Source organism: Pempheris klunzingeri, chromosome 8 (genome assembly GCF_042242105.1).
Source record: "Pempheris klunzingeri isolate RE-2024b chromosome 8, fPemKlu1.hap1, whole genome shotgun sequence".
NCBI classification, from domain to species: domain Eukaryota; kingdom Metazoa; phylum Chordata; class Actinopteri; order Acropomatiformes; family Pempheridae; genus Pempheris; species Pempheris klunzingeri.
In genome coordinates, this window is record NC_092019.1 from 7,017,417 (window position 1) to 7,035,073 (window position 17,657).

The 17,657-nt window shown below is 40.1% G+C and overlaps 1 protein-coding gene across 2 annotated transcripts; it reads right to left on the reverse strand.

The window, feature by feature from the left end:
• Positions 1–3,444: 3,444 nt before the first annotated feature.
• eny2 (ENY2 transcription and export complex 2 subunit) lies at positions 3,445–6,091 on the reverse strand. Of its 2 annotated transcripts, XM_070835756.1 has the most exons (5): positions 5,859–6,091; positions 5,538–5,614; positions 5,190–5,260; positions 4,228–4,302; positions 3,447–3,814 (listed from the first exon to the last, which is right to left on the reverse strand). In XM_070835756.1, the coding sequence occupies exons 2-5, from the start codon at positions 5,603–5,605 to the stop codon at positions 3,741–3,743; spliced, it is 288 nt and encodes a 95-aa protein (XP_070691857.1). In that variant the 5' UTR covers positions 5,606–5,614; positions 5,859–6,091; the 3' UTR covers positions 3,447–3,740. The 2 variants fall into 2 exon arrangements, with proteins under 2 accessions (XP_070691858.1, XP_070691857.1); XM_070835757.1 differs by lacking the exon at positions 5,859–6,091 and having other exon boundaries at positions 3,445–3,814.
• Positions 6,092–17,657: the final 11,566 nt, after the last annotated feature.

Below are 17,657 nucleotides of genomic sequence, written 5' to 3' on the forward strand. Positions count from 1 at the left end.
TGGCTGTGCTGTAGGTAGAGCACTAAAACAGCTCAATGAAGTTTTTTCTGACATTGAGCAAATCATTTTCATCAACTGAGCAGTGATGAAACGTTTTGTGTCTGTGCCACCGATGTGTGTAAACGAATGGAAAATCTGACACAGATTTGCAGAATAAGAGTACGTAATGTAATAAAGCCTCTGTTAAAATTCCGCAATTTATGACTGGTAGCTAATCCTTGCCACAATGTTACACTGTATCAAATCAATTACAAGCACTTATAAAACAGAAGTGCTGCTTTTAAGCGTGAAACAAACAAGCTTCAGGAGAGAAAACTGTCTGTGTGTGTGTGTGTGTGTGTGTGTGTGTGTGTGTGAATGCATGGTTTCTACTGCAGCAGCATCACAGTTGAGATTGAGCCAGCCAACATGATCTAAACAAGAATTATGTGAAGTCATGCTCTATGAAACTTTATACACATTTGCTGATCATTACCTAAGATTGCTTTGTGTTAACTTTGGCAGACCGGGTCTTGGCTCTCGGATTGAAAAAGGGATGATGTATTTCCTCTTATTTATTATTTGCACTGGGCTACTGAGAGGGAAAGGGAGGGAAAAAAAAGAGAGTGTGAGTGGTATGCCTGCGACTGGTGCATCGATGCCAGAAATAACAGAATGAAACTTGCTCCTCAGCCTCATTAGTGTGTAGCAAACAGTTCCCAGGAGACACAACAGAGTGTAAATACATTTAAAACTCTTTACACTGCAGGATGCTTCACGCCAACTTCTCCCTATTTCTGCTGGGGTTTTTTCTTCTTCAAAATGAGAACGTAAACGGCACCGAGTGCTGCAAGTGTGTAGGCTTCAAAAGAGTTGCAACCCCATGTTGCACGTCTCATAAATTCTAGAGAGGGAATTCAAAGAGAAATTTATCGAGCATGGCATTCACACATGTTGACAGTAAAGAGGGCCAACTGCACACCGGGTCTTGGGAATTTGTTGGAACACATGGCCCCTTTTTTTTTTTGCTTTGAAACACCCTCTTTGACCCTTTGCCTGCTTATGCAATGTCTTTGCCCTTTCCATTTTGAAAAAAAGATAGTAGACAATTTATATGAGACACAAAAGCCCATAGCAGTGTCCTATAAATTGGAAAATGTCAGATATACTGTTGTAAACATGGAGAGATTTATGTTAGATGTTAGATGACCAGGACTTGAGATGCAGTATTTCATAGAGACTTCTTCACCCCTCTGAAGCAGGTGCACTGTTATCCCAAATAAGGCAATGTGCTATATCATCATCATTTCCCAACATTTGTTTATAATATAAAGTCCCTGCCATCTGTTTCCACCCTGTACTGCCCTTTCTTGAGTTGTTTGTACAGTAAGGGAGGTGTTTATGGTCTTTGGATGTTGCCAATTTCACTAGAGAGAGGACTGCAGAGCACCTATGGGACTCAGCATACAGGACCACACTTTTGGCTCCATTGCCTGTTGACACAGCTGCTATCACACTGAAATGATCTGATTCCAGGGGTGGTGAACATGTCTGCGCACACTTACCTACATGCATGCAAAAAGCACACAGGGACACACATAACATGTTTGTCTTTGCCTTTTAAATGTCATTAAGCGCTGCTCAGACACAGCTTGATGTTGACTTTGGTGGGATATAAGGCGCTCTTGCCCTTTGTTGTTGCTTGACTTATGGTGGTTCATTCAGAGGCTGCCTCACAGGATGCGATTCTTCGCTATCAGCAGTTGCTGTGATCACCAAACAGGTCTTTTGGGTTAATTTAAATCTCTGCTTGCCTCATCCAAGATGTACAACCATGAGCCAATGAACAGGAGAAAGGGATTTTTTAAAATCGTGTTTTCCTTTTATTTGGACAACTGCACTTTTCTGGGTGTTTTTTTATGATGTGCAGAGTCATCTGGTTACTGTACAGCTCCTCGGCAGAGCTGTGCGGGTCCTGAGTGATGGAGAAAAGCTGAGAACGGAGAGTGAGAAAGTAAATAAAAATCTGTATGATAATAAATTGCATCACTGGTAATTCTACCCAGTGCGGGTCTGTGGTGTGTGCAGAGCCCCCTTTATATGCGGGGGCCCAGGGAGATCTGCTGATAACATGGGGATTGATGTAGGCCATTAAAGGAGCGTGTGTGCTGGACTGAAGATGGGGGGGGGGGTGCGTTACATTTGGCCTCCACAACAGCACTGTATATCAGCATGTTGTCACCTGGGCTGATGTCACAGCAGGTCCTTCGGCTAAGAAAACACACTGTCTGTCTTGGGTGGGTGACCAGTGCAGGCTCACTCACTACCCACTAATGTGCTGCTCGTGCCGAGGGGTGCGTTGTTCTGGGTTCACGGCCTCTCCAAACGTAATCCATAACCAATTAGGCACTGTGTGTGTGTAACTATAGGGACCTTTCAACAAAACAAAATGATGTGGTTGAGCATGAGGATGGAAAAAAAAATGCAACAGACAGGACCAAACATTCCTGTAATAGCCCTGTTTTATTGACTTGATGGGGAGGATATAAAGCTGCATGATAACATCAAAACAAAACCAAAAAAAGCACACGTTTTATTTAGACAATCGAGACATTGTGGAGGGCTCATGGCCTAGCCTTTAATATCTCATCATGGTGTGAGTAACTCAGCCCAGTGACTCTCTCACTGGAACACTTGTACACACTTGTTCATCTAATACACCATGATCCTGAAACTATCTGGCAACCAGTTTCAGTAAAGGCAATTTGTCCCCTTGTGAATCCACCTCTCCCTGTGAACAGGGTCGCTGCCGTTTATCTTTTCATGATCTTCCCCCTCTTTGTCGGGAACATTATGTTATTCTGGGATGTAAAAGCAGCGCCAGGCTCGTCTTCATAGACAAATCTTTGGATTTAAGTCAGTTTAATAAAGAGACAATCATAACTCACGGGACCATCTGGGTGTGATTCGTGCTTCTGCGGTCAAGAACTGGTTTTTCTTGTCAACTATTTCACATTTTTGCTCTGATTTCATCTTTTGAAGGACCAGCTGTGAAGCTGCATGCTGTGCTGATACCTGGGATAACACACCACACATACAATTGGCTCCTCATTCAGATGCAAAGTGTGGTTGTAGTGTAGTGAGGGATCATTTAATAACATGTCCAGAAAGAGATATTGAGTGAATCACATACCTATCGCAGACAACGAATAAATCTTTCTTTAATAATCATATTAACTGATTAATATCACTGTTAACTACTTTAAAGTAGTTAAAGTAGTTAAAGTTATTGGCATTAATATTGTCTGTGGGTATTTACTTAATGGGTTGCATCATAACAGCAATGTATGCATCCACCCAATACTCCCTCAAATCTCAATAAAAGGTTGATTAATAACAAGAACTGTTACAAATGTTTTAATGAAGAGAATGAAGTCAGGACATTAAAAACTTGTATTCAGATATATCATCACTGGAATATATTGTTTGTCCAATAAATCAAACACTTTATTTAAATGGCATATCTCACACAAAGGACAACTGCAAGGTAAGTGCATTTACAAATATGTGACGACCGCAGTCAGAGAATTAGTAAAAACACGACTAACAGCCAAGTGAGTCAGTATGTCGCTGAGATCTCAACATAATGACAAAAAAATACTTTAAAATTCAAGTAAATTAATTCATTAAAAAGATCCTACATGATGATATTTGGATATAGTATATAGGCAAGTGGTATGAGGAAATGGTAAAAATCTAAATTATGTGGCATGCTGAGCTAAGAAGGCTCTTATTCTGTGGAGAAGCTCTTTCTTGACACTGTCTGGCACCAAAGCTGCAAGAGAGAGAAACATCCATGACTAGGACTCGTGTTTTTAACACTGGTACAGTATATTGCAAGTGGTGGTCTGTGTTTCTGCGCACACCCACATCCATAACATCTCGTGACTGCACCACCTCCTACTGAGGCTGCAGTCGGTGAAGTAACTGGCATCTCTGTGTCCTCTGTGGTGGATGGAAAGTGGTAGCAAGGCTCTGTCTGTCTTTAAGGGAGTTTCATCAAAGCCCAAGCGTCCGTGTTTAATTCAACTGTGCACGAAACAAACTGTGACAACTTAACTAACATGTATTTAACTGTGATGTGAGGTCTTTTGGGTGGATTGTTTCCGAAATGTGTGTGAGGAGAACAGTTGTTTTATACTGCATGTGTTACATAATGAGTTCTTCCAAATAAACATGTTAAGATACCTCTTCCTTTAGGAGTGATCTCTACCACCAGGTCCTCCACAGTGACATGCTCCAAGCCCTTTTCTTTGATTACTTCTGCAAGCAATAAATAAATAAAAATAAATAAAGGAATAAAAATTGCTTCAAGCAACTTGTGCATAACAGGAGCTCCATAGCAAAACCGTTGCACTTTAGATCCAACAGTCATAAACGTTTGCACTTTATTATGTCTCCACTCTTAAAGCTCTGAGGGTTTAGTTAGAATTTAATTTATTCTGCTCACATCAGGTGTAGAGCTCATTCATGCTTCAATAGCAGAACAGAGTGAGGATATGCACTCAGCTGCCAGTTTATGAGGTACACCTCGCTAAAACTGATGCAGCAACCCCACAATAAATCTGCCCTTAAGAAGGTTATAATGTTTAGTTTCTGTTTAACTGTTTTACAGAGGTGTAGATTAAACTGCTTTGGTCATTTCGGAGAATGCAGTTTGTGTTGCTGTTGAACTGGATAATGTTTTCCTGGCAAGTGTTTCTATTATTTTAACCATCCCATTTATATCAATGAGGGTTAGCTGAGTGTACCTACTAAACTGGCAACTGAGTGTACACAACAGTTGTGCTATTAATTTCATTTCAATTTACAATCGTACACACGGCACATTCACAGAAGTCATGTTGATGTATGAAGGAGGTTTGAATAACAAAATGAACAGTGGCTGAAAAAGGTCCTGGTATTGCGGACGGTGGCTCACTGTCACACTGTCACGACTTACTGGTACATTTGAAGAGAACAGATTGTTAATGTTGTTAGTAACACCTGTAACTTTCCTCACCGTGACAAGTCAAAGTCTGTTCTTTGATTTTTTAAAAACACGTGTGTTCTACATCTTGAATCTCTCAGATCTTTGACAATCAAAGCAGCTAATCAATGACTCAATCTACACTATTATAGTATTTTAGCATGAGCACTGTAACTTTCACCTTTGCAGTGAGCTTTCATCTGGTCCTTCCATCCACACTCAGTGAGCTTGGCCCTCAGTAGCTCCTTCAGCCTGTCAAGAAGAAGCATATGTACATAATGTACAAACACATTAATAAGAGCTGGCTTCACCCTGATTACACCATTGATTATCTTTAACCAACTTTTGATGAAGAACAGAGGAAAATGGATCTGAAGACAGACACCAAATAGTAAGTAGCATACAATATATTTAACTATAAAACCGGTGGCTTTGTGCAGTTAGTTGCATTATTATCACCTGCTTTAAAAACTAGTTAGCATTGTTCAGTAAATTGCTAAGACAAGCTGGCTGTGGTGTTGTGTCTCACCTCTCTCGTTCCCCCATCTCCGTCAGCTTCTGGTTTATTGTTGCCCTCATTCTGGACTCTTTACTCATAGTTTTTAACTACACGAAGACAAAAAAACAACAACATGTAAATAAAATGGAAAGTTAAGCAGCCAAGCAAAGTATAACATACAACGTATCGTGGATTAGCATTTGCTAACGCTGTAACGTTCCTAGCTAACTTTAACGTTAAACTTGCTGAACCTCTCTAAGCAAACCGTGTTTACCATGAAATCTTTGTTTTCCAAATCAACAATTAACTGGGCTTTACTGGCCAATTCTGAAGTTATCTATATTTACTCACACACTAGTTAGGATGAAACAAAAAGAGGTCCTTCTCTTCAGTTTTACTCAGTGGCACACATGAAAAAGTTAGGATGAAGTCACGTCGACTGGCGCTGAAAACACAGCAGACATTTTTAAAACAAACACCAGAAAGTCCGACGGCCGCTACGAGCTAAACTATTAGTTCACTTTGCATTTTACAGCGATTTAGCTTCAAATCTGTGCTACATTTGTCTGCGTTTCGGCTTTACATATCCGTTACATATCACATTCCGACAAGAAACATTGTTCAGCACAAAGGTTCCTACCCCTTCATGAAACGCAATACTGTGTTACACCACGCAGAGGCAGTGTTGGTTAACACATTTAATCAAAGTCAGTTCTGTAGCAGACTTTGACCTCTTAACTCCCGTTATGAGATCATGTTAGTTTTCCAAAATCACAGATTAACACTCTGGCTATCAGTTCCTGTTGGTATCTTCTGTATCTTTTACTTTTTATCCAAGAAATAACTAATAATTAAATGACATATGAATTAAACACACTGGGCTGGTGACAAACCCAGTTATTAAGAATAAGAATAAGAATAAGACCGACTCTGGGATAAATAAAGTCAGTCTTATTCTTATTCTTAATAACTGGGTTTGTCACCAGCCCAGTGTGTTTAATTCATATGTCATTTTGATCAAAAATGTACAAAAAACAGTACAATTAAATATTTAACTAAACGTGTGATTGCTTCAATTTAAAGAATTTAACATATTTTCACTTCAGGTGGGCAGTCAGTCGTGTGTATTTTAGCGGCACCACCACCAGACTGCCCCACAAGCTGTCCAACCACTTGTGGGAGACACACTGGAGAACACGCTCAAGTTGAAAGAAAGAATAACACCCTCTAATGTTCTGGAGGAGCCCTTCATCGCAATAAACCACCTGATGAACATCAGTGGTGTTAGCCATTAGGAGCCTATGGGTGTGCACATGCTTACCTACAAACTCTAGAGTAGTGGAAAAGGTGACAAGGTAGACACTAAAATCAGGGAAAGTGATCCAGGGGTATATTTTAGTGATTTTAATAGCCAAATGGAGACTGTTGGAGCATTTTAAGAATACAACGAGAAGAAAATATCTTGCTTTGACAAAGTTAATGTTCCCTTTGGCCCATAGAAATCTAGTACTACAAATAGGATACTTCTCCATTTTAAAAAACTCCTTGGATCTACGTGATTCACACAAATGTGCAGTAAAAACCATAATTGTCATGACAGGCAACATGTTTGCACATATATACGTGTGCGTGTCTGTGCAAGTCTGTAGGATCCATTTTGGACAATATGAGGCTGTTCTTGTTGGGTTGAGTTTGTGTTGTCCTAAAATATTTATCATACAATTAGTACCTCACACATTTACATGTTTCTAAAGCTGGTACAACATGCTGTGATGTGTCTTTTTAGGCATAAAATAAGCAAAAAGTCAAAAAAATAAGTCAATACTCTAGAAGAACGTTATGTGTTTTGTGAATGCCTATTCTGAAAAATATTAGGAAAATACTTCACACCTGAGTTTAACATATAGAGAGCATTAATGTGGGTTACAAGGAAAGGTGCAGAACCGATGATATGAATGAAGTTCAGTGGCATAGATTGCAGACTTTGAGATTAGAAACCTTGGATCAAACACAGAGCAACCAATCAACAAGGAAGGACCCAACACTGTCAACTTGCTTTTCAAGAAATATGGAAATTAAATACACACAGTCCGCAGGTGAATAGAGTGGTGAATTAGAGTGAAGAGACTTACTGTCGCCGTCACATCCAGTAAGACTTTGAACGTATGCAAAGATTCTGACAGCTAGAAGTCCTCCATCTAACAAAGCTGCCAAATCTTCTTGTATTCCCAACATTCACAGCTATGGTCCAAATTGATATAAGAAGTGTATAATTACAAGGCAGTAGGTTTTCCCTTTGGATTTAATCAACATCTGGATCAGAACGGCATCAAGCTGTCAGCTGCCGAAATGTCAATCTGGTCGAAACAACAAACAAGCATTCTGTTGAATTATAAAACAGCTACAAGGAGCTTGTAATTGGTTATGAAACAGTCTCAATTCAATACCGATGCCTCTATATGACCTACATAAGAGAATAAGGCCATCAGCAAGAGGATTCTTCAGGTCCAATTTATTGCAAAATCAGATTAAATGATTAATGGCGTGCAGACCAGAAGAGCCTATGTTTGCATTTTCCCAGGCAAAGTTTATGTTAGCCAATTAATAGGAAGCAGGAGGAGATCTTTCTTCGCAAAAATCAATTTCTGGTGTGATATTTTTTTGTCATGGCTGATACTGGGGCAGGATCAGTGAAGAGAAAAAGGGGAAGAACTGCCCAGAGAACAAGTGGAAGCTAAAAGGGATAGTGATAGCTCATGTGTGAAAACATTGGTCAGCGATTCTACAGATGAGAGAATTGCTGGATTTTCAAAAGATTAACGGATCCTGAGCAGCACAGTGGTGCGGTGGTTAGCACAGCTGCCTCACAGCAGGAAGGTTCCAGGTTTTCAGCGATTTTCTGTGTGGAGTTTAAATGTTCTCTCTGTGCTTGCGTGGGTTCTCTGCGGGTACCGTGGCTTCCTCCCACAGTCCAAAGACATACAGGTTAGGCTAATTGGTGACACTAAATTGCCTGTAGGTGTGAGTGTGAATGCTTGTCCGTCTCTGTGTGTCAGTCCTGCGATTGACTGGCGACCAGCCGAGGGCGTACCCCGCCTCTCAGCCAGCCATTCGCTCCAGCTCCCCTGTGACCCTTAAAGATAAGTGATATAGATGATGGATGGATGCATCTGTTATAACAAAATCACCTGTGACCTGTGTGCCACACAGCACCTTTTTTAAGGTCTGTGCACCCAGCTGATATTTGCCTTTTCATGCTCTCATGATTATTAAAGGAGGTGACATCTCAAGGTCAGCATTTGTTTGTCCCCCTAAGACTGCTGCCAACAAGGGTCAGCCTTCTGTCTTATATAAACACTTTTTCACGTTAGAAATGGTTTTCTATCTTTAGCTACATGTCACTACTGCTTATTTTCAACGAGTATCGCAGCAGAATCATTCAGGCACATACCATATTTTCGGATTACCTGGGTCGGACGGTAATTTCACTTAACCAAATTAGCTTCGCATTCATCGAGCTCACCTGTGCCATCTCATCCAGGTTGAAATATATTTGTCATAATGATTCTGGTGCAGTTCTGAATGGTGTTTCTACAGTTTTATCCTGAACTGAATGACACAATTTGAACCAGCAACAGACTGAACTGCTTAAAATATTCAAGCTCAACTGAGGTCAGTCAGGAGCACTCCATTAACATCACAGCTTTGTAGCAAAGCCCCAAATGGCCCTGAGTTCCTTCCAGGCACACAAATACAAACTTTTTTTGTCTGTCTGGAAGCTACGTCAGAAACTGACATTTTATCTAGTTTTACACTATCATTTTATGATAGATTTCCTTGTTGGCTTACCTAGTTACGTTTTAACCGGATAAAAGATTTCAGCCTTCAGATGCGTGGATCTGGTGTTAATTGAGTGAATGAAACTGTCTATAGTTTGTAGGAGGTGGGGAAAGAAGTCACTCCTGTTCCCTTCTCCTCCCTGTGAACTTCAGGCCATTCACCAGCACAACATCCTTTTTATGTTGTTAAGCATTGCTGAAATCATAAACTACAAGAGAACTGTCTGGCATAGAAATAAGGAAACATTTTTGTCCGGCACTTGGTAAATACTGTAAGCAAGCTATAAGTGAACTGTGTGAATGTGCCGCTACTTTTGATCTCTCTTTAACACCATGCCAAAGGGCAAAGTATCACACATTGATGTCTAGGATTTAACTTTCATCATCATTTGCAAGCAATGATTTTCTACTTCCTTGACAGTTAGATTTTTTGAACCAAACACCTTGTTTGTCTTGTTGTATTAAGTCCTGCCTCACTTTTTTGAGGTTTTCAGAAAGTTTTCCACTGTTTCTGCAGGGCTGAAAGGCGGTTATCACAAACGGATTTAGCTTTAATCACTGTTATAGAAATAATTACTGTGAAAAACAGTACAAGCCTGTCAATGCAGACAGAAGTTATAGCACCTCACTGTTTTGCACAGGTAATTGAAGGAATCTAACCTTGGTGTTAAATGCTAATGAAAACAATATTGCACTGCAACATTTTTAATCAGATTGGGGACTGAAAATGAGAAGAGAAATGTAAAAATCAAGAAATCTGAATTCTTGTTGCACATGGTTAATAAGTCACAACTTTGACTATACACAACTCTTCAAAAACTCTCAAATATAAAAGGTCCAGGACTTTTTTTTTTGCCTCATTATGAAATACCCTGTGACATGACTACCACTCCAGTTCTGCTCAGTTGCTCTGTTTAATTAATTGCTTTACTGACTTCTGGTTGCTTGCAAGTTTAATTGCTTCTTTTTCATTTAATTTCCCCAAAAATACAGTAGGGTCACATTTGGCCACAACTGACAGGTTCTCCTTGCAGGTGAACCCTGTAAAGTCTGAAAACCTTTTAAGAAAAAGTAACACGATGAGAAGCTTTTTATAAGTAATGCAAGAGGCTGCCCAGGACTTTACATTTCATGCTCAAATAATAGAATCTGACCAAGAATTACTCCCCGTCTGTGTGAGAGTGGGATTTCGTAGGGCTTCCTCCCATGTTCAAGAGGGAAATGCCTCCCCTTGCATCACCTCATGACAGGCTGATTGATGCTCTACCTGATCCTGGCTCCATGGCCTTCTATTTCAGTGCAGGTCTACATGACCGAGAGAAAACCTGTCTGTGTGTGTATGTGAGCAGAGCCTTGGTTAATTACCTGCCTCTCTCCTGACAGTTGGCCAGCACAATGAGGAGAGAGTGAAAAGATAGACGGTTTTTACTGCTCCTGATGAGTGTTTCCTCAGTTCACAACACAATACGATGTGTTTTTACATTCGATGTTTATTGGACATGCTCAAGCAGATGTGCCTTCAGGGTGAAAGTGAAGGGTCTCAGTGCAACAAGATGTATAAAGAATTTCTCTCCCACTCTGAGCTCTTCAGACACTCCTTATCTGCTCGGCCTCCCCCTCCACCACTGACATGGTCCCAGCCTATTACCGCAGTTATCTTGGCTGTAGCAGCCTGAGGCAGCTGGACAGCTAGAGGAGAAGTGCTGCCCTCCCAAGCAACAATCCTCAGGGATCCTCATCTGAAGGTTTTTCTTTTAAACTGATTAACCATAAAGCATACAATGTGCTACAGAGGTGGTGTTTTTCATGAGCAAAGCATGAGGTTCTTAACTTTGTTTCATGTGAAGTCACACAATTATTCTCTCTGCTAAAACTTGGAAAGAGGAGCATGTCGCATGCAGGAGAGTCGGCACTGAGGATGTATAATCCTAAGACTAAAAGGCCAATGATACCTCAGTGATTTCTCTCTGTAACCAAGAGACCCCCATTCCAAAACTCTAAATTGGGTGTCCACATTAAATTGGCTGTTTTTCTGGTTTTGCCCTCTAGCTGACAGCCCTGTCCACTTTAAAAGTAAATTCAGTTTCTGATGTGCTAAAAATAGACATGTGGTGCTTCAAACTTGGCGTGGTTAGCTGGGAGAATTCTTACAAGATTCAACAGGAAATGTAAGGGTGGGAACCACCTGCATTCACCCAATAATAACTAGCTCACAAATGACCATTTACATCTTAATGCGGAGACATATTAATGGTGAAGAGCAGAGCACAACTAATCTGCATTATTGTCCTGCAGTGGGAAACACAGATTTCAAGGCAGTAATTATCTTTTCCTGTGAGATATTTTCAACATGTAAAATAGTTCATTGTGTGGAGAAAACAGCACAACTGCAGGGACAGAAAATCAGTGCTCTTTTGCCCATACATAAAATATTTCTAAGTACTTCAAGCTAATTCTCCTGATAAATTGAAGTTGAAGCAATATTCATTAAAACTAATTACTTTAATAGTTGTCATGACGCCAGAAGTATTTAGGACTTTCCATTTCCTGACTGCTCAGCCTCCGGTGTCACCCAAGTTTAGTCTCTTAGTGATCATTTCCATTTGCCATCTGCTCTTCCAACTTTGCCAAAACTAGACAACCACCATTTTTACAGAAGCCTCCAGAGGACGGCAATTTGCAGCGCTCTCACCACTTTGTGCCACTGCTCACCCCTCTCCATTGGCATTGAACAGACTGAACTCACAACTTTGCGACTGACTCGGATTCAGTGTTGCAATTCGAGTAAATTGTACTTTTTGCCTTCTGGTGAAATCCCCCAGAAGAAAACACACTTGTTAAAGACTCTGTAATAAAATATAGTGTACATTTATAAGTAATCAGTGTCCTCCTCATACACTTGGTCTTCTTCTTTGTCCTTAGGGTGCACACCTGTGTCTTTTTCAGCAGGCACAGTGCTGAGCCTGTTACAGCATTAAATTACATCATCGCTAATGCTTTGGCAGTCTGATAAGCTGGAGGATCATCATTGTCAGTGTTTGTGTGTTGCATTACTATGACTGGGACAAACATGGCCCGATGGCCTCCGCAGCTCAATGAAAAGATTATTTTGTACATGAAGCTTGAGTAGTTCTGTAGTTTGAGGTTTTAAGGGGAGGATGAGCAGAGGGGTGATAGCAGGAAAGCAGCAGGAGGGTGGGGATCAAGAGGAGCAGGAAGATCCAGCAGTGCATCATGCTATAGTGTTACTCACTAAAAGGGTAACTTTTACTATAGGTCCTTGGCATTTTTCATTTCTCAGCACAGCTTAGTCTAACGTGCCTTACAACAAGTCCAAAGATGTCACACCAGCTTCCTCTGTATTGTATGTACAAATGGAAAGTGATTATTCCCGACGTGGCAAACCACTAAGTTACAGAGATGTTTGGTTAATTTATAATCAAATGTTTAACACAATCAAACTAAACTGAACTCCGCTAACTGGAGACTGGGAGCACTGTTGCCACTTCAGCTTTAATTCACAATATGTTAAAATACCTCGAAAGAAAGTTAATGAAGTAAGAAGTCTGTTGCAAATAAGTGGCTGCTGAGCTATAAATCTTACAAATAGATTGCATGGACCCAGTTTTGTACGGAACCGAATGTAACAGTTTGAACAGACAATATATTGAACTTTACAACTGAGTTGAAGATGGTGAATCAGCGCTGAATGTCTAGACTTTATAAGCGCTGACTTGCTCACTTATTGAAGTACCTTTGAACAGTGGTGTGTTCATTTACTATTGAATATACTGAAGTGCATATGTCACTGATGTATGTTTCAAAGGATAGACCTGCGTTTTCATCTATTTTTCTTCTATTTTTTCCCCCTGAGATGATAACTAAAACTCAACTAACCCCAGAGTGACTCATAACCTAATAGCGACTCGTGATGTTTTTTCATTCTCACTGGCAATCATTTTCTCCTGAGTAGGTTGGGTAGGTCATTTCTGATCCTCAAATGTTGAAACCCACTTTTTAGAACCCAAAAGTGGGACTCTTATTACGAAGATGTGCTGATAACTGACCTCAGAAAAATCCAGAATAAGGTCTGAAATTTGAATATGAATGCCACTGAATTGCACTGAATTGCAGATGTGTGCCACAGCTGCTTCTTGACCTCTAAATAATGTGGTGCAGAGAGTCTCTTTTGTTGGCGGGGAGCAGACAGTGGTTGGGAGAGGTGTATGTGTTGTGCGTGTGGGTTAGCAGTCAGAGTGGCGTGATCGCTCATGCTTTCCTGTTTGTCCATGTTGGTGGTGGGAGAGGAGTGCTCTGTGTGCTCCGAGGCTCCCTGGCTTCATTATCGAGAAGGGCAGCCGGGCCTTGATAAATGGTCCACTTGGTGAGAAACATTTGTCTCTTCACTCATGATACAACACACACACACAAAACACACGCATGGCTCTACACACACACACACACACACACATCAAAACAACAACTAAGACATCGCCTCACATTCACACACACACACACACAAACTACATAGAATGCAGCCAGTGCTTTGTCAGAGCAGTTTTGTCAAGATAGCTGTTACGGACAGACAGAAGCAGTGATCATGGTGTCAGTGATGAAGGGGCTGAGCTCAAGTGTTTACTACTGACTTGATACGCTGTCACAACTCAGCGTTCATCGTCACATTGATGAGTTTCAGAGTTTAATGATTCACAGCTACTAATGTGTGTTGGATTGAAAAATGAGGATCAATTACATTGCTTTTCCACTTTGGAGTGAGTTGGCACTTTTCCTCTGGCAAAAGTGCTTAGCTAACCAGAATGCTTTATTAAATGTCAATCACATATGCCTTCATGCGTCATGATGCATGTGTCACTCTGCTTGGTGTGAAACATGGGATTCATCACACATTTTTACAGTATTGCACTTTCGTGGAACACGCCCATCTCTGTCCAGCAGCCGCAGAGTTGTTTGCGAGATTCTGTCAGACGGCCAGCAGACAGATAAATCTGATGTGATAGGAGAGCATATTTCTGAAACTGCTTCACGCTGGAGTCTGGGATGTCTGGACATTGATCAATGTCTCCTATGGAGCGGAGACAGAAGAGAGAGGATATAAAAATTCTGTCTGGCAAACAGAAATCTCATTAATGTGCTAAACGTCGCTGGATAATCTAACACTAATTGTATTCTTTTTTTTCACATGAGGGCATCAGTCATCATATCTACCCAAAGGCCTGCTTTGTGAACCAAATTTCTCACTGTATTTGTGGTAATTACTGTTGCATAAGCTTTTAAACATATTAGTAATGTAGCTAATTACATGAGAGCACATATAGCCCCGTTGGATGACACTCACTGTTTTATGAGAGCTGCAGGGAAATTGGAGGTAAAATTGTGTTTTTTTTATACATGCAGCCTTCACTGAAACTCAAAAATCTACTATTATAAACATATTCTTAGTTAGGCAAGAACTGTATCAGATCACAGCCCTCTAGAAGTTTTAAAGAGCACAGCTACGAAAAATAATGCATTCAGGCATGTCAAATTTCCTCTTTCATCCTGGTATAGGTCGAATTTCTTCATGAATGAGTTTTACAATTGGGCTCAGAATCATTTGTCCATGAAACACTATGTTCAAGCTGTATTCCTGGAGGGACTGGGTCAGGGGTTCAGTGGTATCTTACCTTGATACTAAAAAGGTTGAGGACCAACATGCGGAGCGGACGGAGTGTAAAATTCAAAGGCACAGAGACCATCTGTCATGCTTTTATCTCTTCTCATCTTAATTATGGTAGCAGCCTCTTCGCTTTTCTTGATCAAAAACCTGTTGAATGGTGAAAGACTGCACAGTACTCATTGACAATCTTTCTTATCCTCCTTACACTGGCTCCCACTGCACTTTAGGATTGATTTTAAGAGGTCATTGATTACTTTTAAGGCTTTGTGGCCTCTTTGACAAACATGCAACCTGTATGAAGCTTCAGATCCTTGGCCGGCATAGGTCACAGCGAGATGGGGCTATAAGTTGCATTGGCAAACAAGCTGTATAATAAAAAATGCATCATTTCATCATCAAACAAGCAGAGAGACAGATTTAGATCAATAGGTGGGAGACAGCATGTGGCGTCCCACAGTTTCTCCAGCGCCTCTCAAAGTGCTATAAGCGATGTTAACCCAATCAGTTTTTTTTACCAAAGATTGGTCCCCTTTCCTCAGCAAAGTAGTCATTTTAACTCAAACCATGATGTTTCCCTAAACTAAGTTGTTTTTTTTGTCTTAACTATAACCAAACATTAACCAGGACATCATATTTTTTTCCCAATATTTGTTTTTATCAACATATTTAAACATTATCTAGAAAATCACCAAATATTGATACTGATCAGTAAAATATCTGCCCTTGCAATACAGTATCCAGCTGTAGCAACTAAAGCAGGATACACTTTTTTAATCTTATGCTGAGGCACCTACACCACTAGGCATAAGAAAAATCTTGGTCTGATTCAACATAGAAAAGTCCACCGTGTAGTGAAATGTAACCAACCAACCAATATGCTGTGGTTGCTTAATCTAATCACAAATGGAACCTTTTTGGGTACAAAAAAGATCGTAATTCTGTTAGTTGCCTCAGATCATAATCCAGGTAGCAATTTTATTAATGATTGAATACCATGTGCTTTATTTTTAGCACTTCTTTAAAAAGGGTTAGCCATATTGGTAGAGAACAATAGTATGAACAAGACTTTGCACCTGCCTACTGCGAGCATGTTTATCTTGTGTAACATCCTCTTAACAAAGAGTCATAACATGTCACGGTAAGATGCAGGATTAACTTTATTTGGTAGGTCAAGCATAAGTGAAGAAACAACAATGAAGTGAAAACTAAAGAGGGAACGGAGAACAGATGACAAGACATGATGAGAACAGGAGCTGATAGGTTGGGGAAACTCTGGGGGCATACGAGGCTAAGAAATGTGACACAGGACAGGTGTGGAGGGAGAGGGAGAGAAAGAGCAGACGTGCCCAAGATAAAACAGACTCAGTAACCAAAAGTACAACTGAAACGAAACAGATTATAAATATCAAATTTCCATTACACAGCAAGACACAGAGGGCTGGACTCAGTCAACCCATATAGTAAACAGTGGGTAACAGACTGACAATCTGATTGAAGTGACTTCCCCTTTACAAAGTCAGATAGTTTGATGAGCATCTATGTGTTTATAGTTTTTTATTTTTTTATTTCAGAGTTTGCTTTTCTCATTAGTAGCTGAAAACGTACCTGTTATTATTTCCTGAATGAGTGCTCCCATTTGAGAGGAGGACAGAGAGGAGCTTAGATCTTATTGCTTTTCAACTGTATGAAAAATGGTATTTAATCACGGCAGGGATAGTGGCAGCCTTTATCATTACTGCAGTTTTCATACTTACTCCACCTTTACCGTCTCAAAGATTCTTCATCCGCACACAAACACCCAGGAAGTACATTCACTTTTTCCCTTTTTGCTGTGATCCTTCCTACTCTCCATTTATAAGTCTAACTCATTTTAGATTTATGAAACTACCCTTCACTCCCTCAGGTTGCCACAGTAACTGGCGAGCGGACGGCACTCGCCAGTGAATGGAGCATCGCCGGATGTTGTACAGTACAACACATTGTATCCTCCCTGAAAAGGGGTCAGTGACTATCCATCATTATTCGGTATCTGTGAGAAGGTTAATGCACTACTTTACTAATTCTCCTCCCCCAGCTCCTGCTTTTTCCAGCACATTTTTAATCCTCATTTGGCGACCTATGAAGCCATGAGATTTGAAGGGTTTTTTTTTGTAATGTCACAAACATGAGAGTTGTCAATGGCTTGCTAAATTTTCTGCCACTGCTCTAATTTTATAATAATCTGAATTAAATACAGCATGTTTTTCCTCCTCATAAATTCTGAATATATGTTCAAATCTAACTCTAAAGCTCAAATTCTTTTAACTTGCTCTTCTGAGAAAGAAAAACCCCTACTGCTTTCTTTTCAGTTCAACTTATTGTTATACTGGTCCAATATAAAAAGTAGTCTTATTCATTAAACACTCTAGTGCAACATAGAAACATTGTACAAAGACTGACACAATAAGAGGCACACTCTTAATGCTCAATATTTTCTATTTTCTGCAGTAACAAAATGATTCAATACAAGACATACCAAAAAAAAAACACAAAACAAGGTTACTTTCAAGACAGCTTAGACCCAAAAATACAAAACAAAATAAGTTATTGAAAAGATAAATACAAATGAGAATAGAAAAAAGTTAAAAAGTTAAA